This window comes from Leopardus geoffroyi, chromosome E2, assembly GCF_018350155.1.
Source record: "Leopardus geoffroyi isolate Oge1 chromosome E2, O.geoffroyi_Oge1_pat1.0, whole genome shotgun sequence".
NCBI lineage: Eukaryota > Metazoa > Chordata > Mammalia > Carnivora > Felidae > Leopardus > Leopardus geoffroyi.
This window is the reverse complement of record NC_059335.1, coordinates 61,090,837-61,104,309: the sequence shown is the minus strand read 5'-3', so window position 1 is coordinate 61,104,309 and position 13,473 is coordinate 61,090,837. Positions and strand designations below refer to the sequence as shown.

The following is a 13,473-nucleotide window of genomic DNA, read 5'->3' as shown; positions in this document are numbered from 1 at the left end:
GCAGGTTAGAAGCAAGGGGATGGGACCATACATCCACATAAACACCAATCACAACAGACTGCGCAGCTGTATTAACATGAGACAAGATGAACTTGGAAGAAAGGACGTCACATACAAGCGGTATCACAAGATGACACAATGGCCCAGTCACCAAGAAGACGTATCGATTATCAACGTGTATTCACCAAGTGACAGACTTTCCAAATACATCAGCAAACACCAGAAAGCAGAAACAGACTATTACGGAGGAGAGTTCACACCCCTCCTTAGCGACAGAACCGGCCAGACACCCAGCACAGACGTGAGGAGCTGAGCACACCGACCACGGGGGCCGGACCCGCGTGCACCGTGGCCGGAAGCAGCAGCATGCGTATCCACCACCAGGCCACGTTCTGGGGCACACGATACACCTTCACAAAGCTAAAAGAACTAGAATCGTATCCAGTATGCTTTCTGACTGTAAGGGAACTACACTAAAAATGAGGAACAGAAAAATAACAGCCTGCAAACACTTGGAAAATAAACAACATACTTCTAAATGATCCGTGAGTCATAGAAGTCTTAAGAGAAACTAGAAAATCAGAAAATATCTTGAACTGAACGAAATGAAAACACATAAAAATTGGGGGGATAGGTAAAGCTTCAGCAGTGCTTGCTGGGAGATTTGCATGAGCAAACTCATGAATCAGGAAGGAGAAAAGGTCCCAAACTGACAACCTAATATTTCACCTTAAGAAACTGTAAAAAGTGTAAAATGCAAGCTAGAAGAAACGATGAGGATAAGAACGAGAAACCAATGAAAATGAAAAGAAAAAAGCAACAGAGAAAACTCAATGAATCCAAAAACAAGTTCTTTCAGAAAAGACCAATAAAACAGATGAACTTGTAGCAAGAATAACAAAGAACAAAGAAGGAGAAGGCACAAATTATCCGCAAGAGTAACAAGAAGAATACTTCAGGTTATGCAGACATGGAAAGGTTCGTAAGGGGCTGCCATGAAAAACGCTATGCATATAATTCAACAACTTAAATGGACCAATTTCTCAAAAAACATAATCTGCCAAAACTCACCCAAGATGCATTAGATGACCCGAATAGTCCTATCTATAACTGTTAAAGAAACTGAATTAATGGTTAACCTCTTCCAAAAAAGAAGCCTCCGGGCCCAGATGGTTTCACTGGTAAATTCTATCTAAATAAATATATAATACCAATTACATGCAGTCTCTCCTAGAAAACAGAAGAGGAGGGAATAACTCCCAACTCACTTTATGACACTAGTATTACCCTGACACCCAAACATGACAAAAAAAAAAGCACAACGAAGGGAAACTACAGATGCAAAACCCCTCAGCAAAATGCTCACAGATCCAATCCAGCACCATATAAAATAAATGATATACCATATGCAAGGGGGTTGGTCCTGGGAGTTCAAGGCTGGTTTGATATTAGAAAATCAACCAATGTCGGACACCTGGTGGCTGAGTCAGTTAAGCATCTGACTTCAGCTCAGGTCATGATCTCACAGTTCGTGGGTCCCGCGTCCGGCTCTGTGTTGACAGCTCGGAGCCTGGAGCCGGCTTCAGATTCTGTGTCTCCCCGTCTCTCTGCCCCTCCCCTGCTCATGCTCTGATTCTCTCTCTCTCAAAATTAAATAAACATTAAAAAAAATAGGAAAAAAATAAATGTAATGGGACATGTAAAGGATCAGTGAGCTAGAACACACACACACACCAAGAAGACCTAAATGAATGCAGAGGCATACCATGTTCATGGATCAGAAGACTTGTCATAGTGAGGATGTTAATGTTCACCAAACTGATCTACAGATTTAGTGCAATCTTGATCAAGATCCCCAAAGGATTTTTTAATACATACAAACAACCTCGTTGTAAAACTGGTATAGCAAGCAAAATAATACCAATAACTAAAACAGCTCTGAACAAGAATAAAATTGGTGGCGTAAGGCTATAGTTCTGAGACCCACCATAAAGCGACAGTAGTCAAGACTGGTGTTGGCAGAGAAACAGATACACAGTTCAATGGAGAAGAGCATACAACCTCTGTATAGACCAGCTCAGATATGTAGCACCCCTCATGGGTTCAATACCATAAAGACACACACATCTACCAGTCCTAATTTTCCTACAGATTTTGCCAGGGAGTCTGTGGACTACGGAAAGCAAGTACCAAGTAACTAAAACAGGCCATCATTTTCTTTATGCCAAAAAAACCACAAATTTTTTTTTCATTGCTTCAGGGAAAGAGGGAAAACGAACCACCAACTTGAAGCTCTAAATACACATGCACCCATTACACAGTGGTTTATGTGATACTGACTCATCAGACAGACTTTGGGACAAAGGAGTCAACTTAATTTTGGTCACTGACGTTTATAAGTTTTAGAGACAAGGGTATGAAGGCTTATCAAGGGCGAAGATAGGGGGCCGCCTGGGTGGCTCAGCTGGCTAAGCGTCCGACTTCAGCTCAGGTCATGATCTCACGGTCCGTGAGCAGGCTCCACACTTAACACAGAGCCCGATATGGGGCTCCATACCATGACCCTGGGATCGTGACCTGAGCCGAAATCAAGAGTCAGGTCTTCAGGGCGCCTGAGTGGCTCTGTCGGTTAAGCATTTGACTTTGGCTCAGGTCATGATCTCACAGCTTGTGGGTTCGAGACCCACGTCGGGCTCTGAGCTGACAGCTCAGAGCCTGGAACCTACTTCTGACTCTGTGTCTCCCTCTCTCTGCCCCTCCCCGCCCCCACCTTGCGCTCTTTCTCTCTCTCAAAAACAAATAAACATCAAAAATTAAAAAAAAAAAAAAGAGTGAAGATAAGCCAGGAGAAGGGGAACACTGATGAGAATATTATCACAGAGAAATAAATGATCTAAAATAGTGCGTAACAATAAATGTTACCTTAGGCTACATTCCATCACCTGGATCACTGGGTCACAAGTGGGACCAGAGCCCTGTAGGGGTTTCTGCTGTGATTCCTTAGACCTACTCAGAGTTAACACCCCACATCTGCTGGGACGAGATCAGAGGTAGGCAGGCGATCAGCAAGGCCCACACCTGGTGCTCTGGGGGCCCCAGCTGTTCCCAAGGATACGCAGGTTCAGGTTGGATGGGGCACACCCCCAGACTCGAGTGCCCAGCAGTCACACACAATGCTGCTTCATGCTGCAGCCAAAAGCCTGGGCTGTTTTCATGGGGACTCTCGTCTTCGTCTTCAGAGGACTCACATGTAGGACTGTCATGTGACCGAGGGCACGGGCACCCACGCAGAGGTACCACTCCGTTTACCACAAGCGGCCATGCTAGAGAACCGCCAGCACTGGAACGAAGCCTTCCCCGTCTGAAAGCAGCCTGAATGTCTTTCTCTGGCAGCGGCAGGTGCCAGAAAGCCCCCAGGTACAAGCCCGGACACCTGCCCAAGTTCACAGTGAGGGATCTGCTCTAACCGCCTGTGGAGAAAAGCCTGCTGGAGTAAGAGGCAGGAATGCAGGCAGGAAGGCTGTGGGCCAAGGAGGCCGGTGAGGGCGGGTAGGACCCATGGTAGGGCCCCTGTCCCTGAAGGTCCCCAGGTCCCTCCTTGGCTGTGGGCTCCCACTGTGTCCCGATGGACGGCTGTGTCACTCGGTGCCGCCCACTGCTTGGGGCTGGAAGGATCTGGGTACGCACGCAGGGGCGGGCTCAAAGCAGGAAGGAGTGGCTGCTCGCCTTCTGTGGCTCGAGCGCGCCCTTCAAGGGCACGGGGGGCCAGCGCTGGTGCAGGCGGGGGGAGAGAGGCACAGGGCAGCCAAGGGCTGGCAGACACCCATCCGGCCCATCCATCCTGCCCATCAGGTGCCGCTGGCCTTCCTGTGAAGATTCCCAGATCGGGGTATGGCCACCTCCTTCCTGGCCCTCGACAGAGTCGGTAAGCCCACTGCATCCACGAGGCAGGGGACACGTGGCAGATGATGGTCTGTCTGTCGGAGGGGAGTGCCTCTGTGGGGACAGCCTGGTCACCCCACCCCCCACTGAAGAGCCAGAGCACGAGCAGGCCGCCCGGCTCTCCGCCCCCAGTCCTCGCCCTGCCGCAGGTCGCATTCAGCCGTCGGTGGCACACAGCAGCGACAGATGGCAGGGACAGGCGGGGGCGGGGGAAGGAGCGGGAGGGGAGCCCAGGAGAGGCTGGTGGCCGTCAGGAGGACAGGCGGCTGAGCAGGCTGCTGTCCGGAGCGACAGCCCGCATATGGACGAACAACAAGATAATTAATTTTTAAGGGGAAACGAGGGAAGCAGAGCTCGCTGCCCCCGCCCTGTGCCAGCCGGAACACCACACGCAGTGTCTGCGTTCTCGGCGAGAGATGATGTTTCGTGGGCAGGCCAGCGTGTCACATACAGCCGGGAAGCCACTTGTCTGCTGCCGGACCTCACTGGTGCTGGCCGGTGCTTGGCTCTCTTGAAAGTGAGCCCTTGGAAAACAAACAGATGCCGCGCGCGACGTGCTTGTAGGTTTAAAGGCGACGCCGGCTGGGCGGCCGTGGCACGTGGAAGATGCACCATAGCAAACAAAGCTGCCGGGTCCTCCAGGCAGGTGCGGCCTTGACCGCGGCCCGGCAGCCAGGCGACACAGACACCGAGAAGATGGAGCCACTTCCTGTGCATCCAGAGAAGCGTCCGGGCAGGGCAGCCCGAGGTCCCGCCAGACAAAGCTGCAGGCTTGGGAAGCGCCAGCTCAGAGCTGCGGACGGCGGGACACTTGGGTGCCCCCGGGCTTCCGGCCACGTCGGCAAGCAGCCACAGCCAGGGCGGCCCGTGACGGGGAGACGAGGACGCACGCTGAGGACCGGCAGCAAGAGCCCAGACGGTGCCCCGGCAGACGCGACGGGGCTGGCACTCACAGGCCCGGGCACGCGAGCCGCCCTCTGGAGCCGTCAGGGACCTTCTCAGACACGGGCCACCCGGCTGCCGCAGCCACCGGGCGTCACAGGCGTGCGCCCCTCCCCACCTTGCTCCGGGCCCGGGAGAGCAAACACGGAATCTTCCCGCCATCTGGGAAGCACGGCTCGGCCCAGCTGTTCCCTGCTCCCGTCTTCCCCAGGGCTCCCCTGTGCGGTGCAGAGACCCTGGCGCCCTCTGTCCCCCGGCCACTCACGCCTCATTCCTGGTGCTGGGTTCTGGCCAGAGAAGCAGCAAGGACCGTCAGGCTGCACAGGCCCCGGGAACACCGCGACTGGGAGCCGGGCGACGTGCCGAGGGCTGACCCTCCCCACAGGGGCCCGGGGGCGGGGTCTTCTTGGGTAAACGGAACACCTGCTTCTCCACTGTGAACACGTTCGTAGCACTACACCCAAGCCACCAGCTCCACCCGCTTGCTCGACCGTCTCCTCGACCTCTCCCTCCAGACACGGAAACTGAGGCCACGGGGCAAGGTCACAGGGCAAGGCCTGGCACAGGTACGGAGCTGGGAGCCACCTCTCCAGGGACAGAAGCTGACACGCGGGTCCAGTGGAGATCAGTCACACGGACGTCTAGTATGGGCATCGGCTATAGAGAAGGTGATTGCCTTTTACATCAAGGTTCCAGTCCCACCAACCCTCAACTTTTCTGTGGTCTCTACTCACCGATGATCAGATGTGCAGCTACTAGAAGCTTCACTGAAATAAGACAGTAAGTAGTATCCCCTTCCTCACCCTGGTCAACCCAGAGGAACAGCAAAGCCACCAGATTCCAGCGGTTGGCGGCAGCCTTCGCTCTCGGGGCCCCGTGAGCTGCCCGTGGTGGCCTCCCAAGGAACCAGCCACACCCAGCCTGGGTTTGCTGAGTGGAGACAGGGCCCCACCAGCACAGCGCTTTGAACCAGAGGGTGCCTCCAACAACCTGTTTCAACAAGGGCCGTCCAGAGGCTGTCACGACCCAGAGTGGATGGAGCCTGAGGAGGCGGGCAGAGTCTGGAGGTCGGGGCCCAGCTGGCCTTGGCCCTGCTCTGCACGCCGTCCGTAGGGCATGGTGCCCGGAAACACCAGTGGGAGCCCTCAGGAAACACCAGCCTGAACCTGTGTCGGGGCCCCAAGGAAGAGACCTCCAACCTCTGGCCGGCTGGGCGGTCCTGGCCGTGGGACACCCGTGTGCCACCAGCTGAGCACAGGGCAGTGGCCCACCTTTGTCTCCTTCTCATTTCCTTCCGCGTGGAGCACGTAGGGATAGCCCTCCTTCTTGGGGTTTTCTGAGACAATGCGTACCTCCACACCTGGCAGCGGGGTCCCCACGGAACCTGCAAAGACAGAGAAGGAGAGGGCTACACGCCTGGACGTCCTGCACAGAAGACAGTAGACGCCAGAGCGGAGGGGACCCAGTCACCTTAGGGGGGCTCTCGGCACCCGGGCCGAAGGCTGGGGCTGCCACCACCTCCCCCTCCGGCACCTAGCTCTGCTCTAAGGGCACAGGCGTCGGTGGCCTGTCCCCGGGGTCACCACAGAGCACCTGTGTGCAGAAGGCCCAGGAGGGACGAAGCAGGCAGGGAAGCCTGTCACCCGCTTTCTGGTTCATTTATTAGGCACCCATGGTTTGCTCGGTGTGTTGCGGAGCACGGGGGCAGCGGCCTGCCGTGCGCTGAGGGCAACGCGCAAGTCCCCACGGTGAAGGACCGTTGTGGCGGAGGTCCCGAGACCAAACGCTCAGCGTCTGTGAGGACTCACGTCCACTGGAATCAGTGAGGGATTGTCACGGGACAGACACCCGGGAGGCCAACTCCGAAATTCTACATCCGCACAGGATTCTGGGATCCTGGCCTCGTTTTGCCAGAATGACGCTGTACTATCCTCGCGGCCCGCCCGTCTCTGCATCTGAGGTCCTGGGGGGCGAGGCCAGGGCGGTGTCCCTGATGGGCGGGGCGCATCCGGACCAGGTCCCTTCTGGCCCTTCGCGTTCTTGTTTTGCTTCCAAAGATTTTAAAAATCAAAGTTAAATCTATACAAGATACAATCACTCGTCACAAAGCGCACAACTCAGTGGCAGTCTGCACGCGCGTGACGTGGGGCAACCGTAACCGCCACGTGGCTCCAGAACTTGCAGTCACCGGGCAGAAACCAGAGGCGTCAGCAGTCACGCGTTCTCCCCCACCCCCACAACCCGTTCATCGGCTGCCTCGGCGGGTCTGCCTGCTCCGGACACTTCTACGAGGACCTGAGACACGGGGCCTCCCCGGTCCCGCTAGCGGTGCACGTGCATGGAGCCCGCGGCCGCGCAGGCAACAGGACTCTCGAGACGCCACACGGGAAGCGAGGGAGTCTCCTCCCCAGGGTGAGACACGGATACCAGACACAAGAAGCAGCCTCTGAACCCAGCCTCTGAATGCCAGCGCCGGGCTTGGCATCCCCTGGGCGCAGTGGAGACCGGATGCAGTGTTCCACACGCAGTCTAGACGCACTTGCCAGGGGACCTCGAGGTCACCTTTTCTAGATTAGACGGCCCCTTTCCCTTAGACTGTGGCAGTGACAAGTTTAACTCTGCTGCGTAGACTGTCCTTTCCTGGGCCTCCCGGCCTAGAGAGGTTGACGGGCTGGCGGCTCACAGAACTCGGCAAACACGGCACTTTCTGGCACCGCCGTATCACAGAGGGCAGGACTCGGGCAGCAGGTGGAAAAGGCGCCCGGGAGGAGCGGTCTCTGTGCCCCGTGCCCTCCACACCACCACCCGCCGGCACCGTATGGGAGCACAGACCAGACACACGCCTCTTACCAGAAGGGGGTCCGTCCTCCTCTCTGAGAAACGCCAGCGCCCCCCGTCCTCCTCCCCAGCTTTCTTTTTTTTTTTTTTTTTTTTTTTCAACGTTTATTTATTTTTGGGACAGAGAGAGACAGAGCATGAACGGGGGAGGGGCAGAGAGAGGGAGTCACAGAATCGGAAACAGGCTCCAGGCTCTGAGCCATCAGCCCAGAGCCCGACGCGGGGCTCGAACTCACGGACCGCGAGATCGTGACCTGGCTGAAGTCGGACGCTTAACCGACTGCGCCACCCAGGCGCCCCCTCCCCAGCTTTCAATCCACTGGTTTCTCCTTGGAACATTTTTTAAAAGGAGAAAGCCGTCCTCCTCGGCTCCCCCTGCCCCTCTCTGCTCTTTTCTCCCTCTGAACGGCGAATGCTGCCAGCCGTTAAGATTTGTAACGGACGTGCCGACGGAATCTTGATTCATTACAGCATCGCAGACACCACAAAACAGCTAAAACCTCCAGGCAGGGACGACCCTGGTTTCAGAGGCCTGACGTCCCGCAGGGTGAGGTCCACACACAGAAGATGCAGTTCGGGGCGGGGGGAGGGGCCAGCAATGGAGCCCGAACCATGTCTGTCCCACCCCAGGTGGCCGGGCAGACCACAGGCAGCCACCAGCCCGCCCCCACGGGGTCGGCTCCGCCCCCTTCTAGCGTCTCTCCCCCCCCCCCCCCGGGCACAGTCACAAAACGCAGTCTTTGAAACGGTCCTCAGCTCTCCCCAGATGACCGCAATTGGCCCGCGGCTCTGTCCGGAGTCTGGGGAGGGCGGCCAGTCCGCGGCCGTCCCGAGAGAAGGGGGCCAGGCCGGTAAGGCTGGAGCTGCCGTCAGCGCTCCCCCGAGCCGGCTGTAGAAGCCGCTGGCGCCTCTGATGTCCACCGCCAATGAGAGTGTGATTAGGCCCAGCGGCGCCTGGCGTGAATTATTCATCTCCCTTCATGGTACCGCGAGGGCCTCGGAGAAGGAACAACCGGAAGACCGACCCAGAGCCTGACTCTCAGCAAACAACCCTCTTCCAAGGCTGGCCTCGCCCCGGGCGCCCAGGGCAGGGTGTGAGAACCTGCAAAAACGGATCCTGGCGGTCCCCGGACCCACGGAGAGCGCCACACTCAGAGGCCACACAGGCAGCAGAGAGGGAGGGCAGGTACGGGGGTCCCGAGTGTGACGCGAGCCCAGCCCAGGCATCACGGCGCGCAGACAAGACCAGAAGGTGCCCAGGACGCCCTGTCAACCTGGTTTCTCCAGAAACGACGCCACTTTGCTTTTTTCCAAAGCAAACAGGATCGAACCCGCCTGCTGGAGGCCTGCGTTACAGAAAAAGGTCACAGGTGTTTGATTCCAAGGTAAGACGAGCGACGAGGCCCCTGAGGCCTGGAGGAGAGCTGCAGCCTGACTGAAGATTCCAGAATTTCTGCCCAATCAATCTTGGGTTTCAGAACCTTTGGGATCCCCTTCCGCAGAGGGGGCCGGAAACGGCCAGGTCAGCTGGGCACGCTTGCGTGACCTCTGTCCAGGGCGGCTGCTCTCCCTGCTCACCTGAGGACCCTGCCCCACCACCCCCCACCCCATCTGCCGTGAGCCCCACGCGGGGCCTCCCTCGTGCACTCCATCCTGTCCTGGCTCCTGGTCTTGGCTCTTGGCCTTGTGTCTGCTCTTATAATTAAGGCCCAGAAGGCTCTCTGTGCATCTCTGTGCCCCTCTCTCCGCCTCCAAACCGGGCCGTGCTGCCGCACTCACGGCAAAGCGGGTGTCCTAGTGCAACGGCACGAACACCTGCTCCGTGGCACAGCGGGTGTGCAACCCTGCCGCCCCCCAAGCCTCAGGGTCCTGGTCTGTCAATGGGTAAGAGCGCCCCAGCGCCAGGAGCCGCTCTGGACACGGTGTGGCATCTTCTCAGGCAGTCAAGTACTCATCTGCCTTCGGACCCCACGACCCCCCTCTGGGGACTCTCCCACGAGGCATATGTTCGCACGGCACCTGCACACAGACGTTTATGACAGCCCTACTGGTAACTGGCCCAAACCAGACACAGCCCAGCGTCCTTCGGCTGGCGAAGCGGTAGCAAACAGCGGCCGGTCCGCACCGCGGAATTCCGCTCGGCGCAGGAAAGGACACGTGTCCGTGTGGACACCACACCCCGCGAAGGGACCCAAAAGGCCACGTCCTGGAGACATTCCAGAAAAAGCACAGAGACAAGGTGCATGCCTGCCTGGCCCGGGGTGGGGGGGTGGGGCGCCGAGCACGCACAAGGGGAGGGTCTGCGGCATTGGACGTTTCTGCGTCTCGACTGTGATGGGGGCTACATGGTTTGGTGTGTTTCCAAGACTCATAGACTGAACGTGGACACGGTGAGTTTTATCGTACATGCGAGATACATGCATGTGTGGATATAATCGCAGACACAGAAGTGTTTGGTCTTATTTCTAAATGCGATCCCTCTTGTGTTGTGGACACCACGGAGGGGGTGCCTTGTGAGGACGGGGAGGGAGCTGAGAACAGAAACGGGGCACGTTCACTTCCCGGGCTTGGGCTCCGCTGTGGACTCCTTGCTAAGGACCCGGGATGTGAAAGTCTGAGCTGAAGTCGGAGTGGGGCGCCGGAGAAAAGGCTGGACTTAGGAAAGGTCATCCAGACAGATAGAGGGCTCCCTCACCCCTGCCCCTATACCCTGCGTGGTTCCTGGATGGGACGCTCTGGCCAGCGGCAAGCCTGGTCTGCGCGGAAGTGGCAGGGGGACAGGCCCCAGCCACCTGGCCAACACCCCAAGAGAGTTCTCCGGCCCAGCAGGGCAGCGCGCTCCCCAGACTGGCCCCCCCCGCCCCCCAAGGGCTCGGGGCACAGGGAGGGAGAGGACGCGGCTGGTGGGTACCTGGCGTGCGAGCCGTGGTCAGGGGGTTGGACAGGGCCATGCCGATCTCCGTCATCCCATACCGCTCCAGCAGAGTGTGGCCGGTGACCCTTTGCCACTTCTCCAGCACAGGCAGGGGCAGGGCAGCGGACCCCGAAACCATCAACCTGCCGGCACAAAGGGGACAGACAGTCTTAGGGACCGCAAGTGGACACACACAGCTCTTCACTTGCCGCCACTGCCCTACGGTTCAGGACGCGAGCAGTAGTTGCGGGCTAAATTCTAAGTCTGTTTTTTGAAATGAATTTGTTGGGTGTATCTTAGGGTGTAAACGAGTCTTTCAAAGGAATGGGTAATCGAGGTAAAAAAATAACTTTAGGGTCTTTGAAGGCATTCTTTGCGAGCAATACGCTATTTATGAACCAGCCCAAACCTCAGCAGAGGTAATAAGGCTTTGGTTTGGGAGAAACTGCTTCCAGGTCACAGGGCGAGAGGCCGCCAGAAGCACACGGCCCACGGGTGGGCGCTGCTGTAGCCGGCTGGCTCGCGGCGGAGACAGTCGCTCAGGCAGCCCCCGGGCGCTCCTGTCCCTGCCTCACAGCTGGTTCTGTTTCTAGCTCACGAGGTGAGCTCACGAGGACCCGCCCCACCACGAGCCCAAGCCGGTGAGGCCTTGGGGCCTCTGCCTCTCGGAAATCACCCTGGTTTCCTCTCTCTGATCCCACGCTTGCCCTTGGCTCTTTATGTCTGGGGAACATGCACGACTGATGCCGCTCTTGTCCTGGGGCCAGATGCCTCGTGAGGGGGATGGGGAGGCGGGAGGCAGGCAACACCGGATGAGGAGCAAAGCAACGGGGGAGGGGGCAGAATCACGGCCCTGTCGGATATTGGCTCGGATAATCCGGAATTCTCTCCAGGAAGCACAGTGGACGACCCTCCTGTGCTCCTCCTAAGAAGCGGGAACCAGGGGCGTGGAGGCGGGTGGAAGCCACAGGGACAGGCGCACAGATTTCAAGGTCAGGCTTGCGCAGCGGCTCACTCGCTGTTCCGCTGACTGGCTGTGCTGGCCTCATGGAGCCACACTCGGGTGACGTGTGCCTGCCGGTCCCGTGAAAAGTCACGGACTCTCAGGACTCCCACTGCAGCGACAAGCAGGGAGAAGCGTGCGGTGTCTGCAGGTGCACGAGACAGAGCGGAAGAAGCCTCACGCCGCCGAAGGGCCCAGAAGATCCTGCGTGTCTCTGTCAGGAAGCGTGTTTGTCCAGGGATCTGGGAGGGCAGGGGCGGGGGTGCTCTGGAGGGGGGGGGGGCCGCTCAGGGGCCAGAGCTAGAGACCACGGCGGAGAGAGACGATGGGGGGCTGCGAGGAGCCATGCTGACGAGGGGTCAGAGTGGATGGGGCAGCCCTCTTCCTTCAGACGGGACCACCAGACAGACAGACAGGCCGGCAGAGAGACAGCTGCACCCGGACAGACACGCAGCGAGATACGATACGGACGGACGTGCGGAAAGTACAGATGGCTAGAGGTGGACCCTACGGGAGAGGGAAAGTGCTGCCTCCTAAAACCTAGAACTGCTTCGCTGGAAGTAAGTTGTATGTGTGATCTTTCAGACTTTCTGGGTAGGAGAGGGGACTGTTTTCACTTACCTAATTTTCTCCTCACAGACCGCACGTACAAAATCCTGGACGTGAGGCTGAGTGAAATGTTTGTCATAATAATCCATCAACTTGGCATATATTGTAGGCACCGCCATAAATACGTTAATTCGTGGAGCTTCAGAACTTAAGAGCTTTTCCCAAACCTAAAAAGGAAAAAGGAGGGATACGGCAAAAACGTGAGAAACCACACACACACACACACACACACACACACACACACGCTCAGACGCGTGCCATCTGCTTCCAGAACAGTTTTCTTCGTGGAGACCGCTCCTTTCCTTCGGCTCTGAGGGGCCCGTAAGCGGCTCCCGTCACTTTCACAGGGTGACACAGCCTCTGGCCACTCCGTGGACCCGCTGTGCCAGCGACACTGGTGTCTGCTGCAGGGTGACCTGTGGGGGACAGCAAGTCGCGAGAGGGGGCGCGGCTCCGGCGTCGGCCCGGTGTCAGCAGCGGCGGGGCACCTCACGCCCTCCCGAGCGGCACCGGTGAGCCCCGGGACAGCACAGGGCCTGATGCCAACAGAGGTGGTGAATGCGCCACCGTCCCGGCTCATCGGAAAGGCACGTGCATTTTGTGTCACTCGGCAACAGACGCTTCTTGCTTTCGTACAAAAGCATTTCACGTGTCGCCTAGTCCTGGAGGGAGCTGGGGCAGCACACCCCCTCCGCGGCTCCCCTCCCCACGGCGCTGCCGCGTAAGCCCCGGTCATGGGGGAGGGGGGGTGGCGCAGAGCTCACGGCACTGGGCCCTCGGTGCCCCGGACACACGCAGACCTCGGCCCACGGCTTTCGAGGGCCTGGCACCTCACACGCTGCCCCTTGACCGGGCTCTCAGGGAAACAATACCGTTCCTTTACAGACAATGATGGGCACCCCCATGTGACAAAGAATGTAAGGAAACAGGAAGACGTGACCCATAATTAGGAAAAAAAATGTCTTTGAGCAGAGCCTCAAAGATCCAGATGTTGGAATTATCAGACCGGGAACTGGAAGCGATTACAACAAACACGCTACAGAATTTTGAAGAAAAGGTGAACAAAACAAGAGAAAATCAAGGATCTCATCGGGAATGTGGAAATACAAAAAAGAACCATCACAAAACCAGGAGACATACTGTCAAAAGTCACGAGTTCCCCGGACAGACTCAGACACGGATAGGAAGGCACAGAAGGACAGAAGCAGTCGGGCACAGGCCGGTG

General features: G+C 57.6%; 1 protein-coding gene across 8 annotated transcripts in view; it reads right to left on the bottom strand.

Annotated features, from left to right (window-relative positions):
- Window positions 1–13,473, bottom strand: part of ACSF3 (acyl-CoA synthetase family member 3) — a 56,130-nt gene that overhangs the window by 28,552 nt on the left and 14,105 nt on the right. For all 8 annotated transcript variants that reach the window (XR_006702081.1, XM_045440014.1, XM_045440017.1 and 5 more), the window contains 3 exons: window positions 12,261–12,415; window positions 10,634–10,779; window positions 6,156–6,268 (listed from right to left, as the gene is read on the bottom strand). Coding sequence is in view for 7 of the 8 variants with exons in the window: in XM_045440014.1 (XP_045295970.1) it covers window positions 6,156–6,268; window positions 10,634–10,779; window positions 12,261–12,415 (414 nt within the window). In the remaining variant the exon portion in view is untranslated. The remainder of the gene's footprint in view (window positions 1–6,155; window positions 6,269–10,633; window positions 10,780–12,260; window positions 12,416–13,473) is intronic.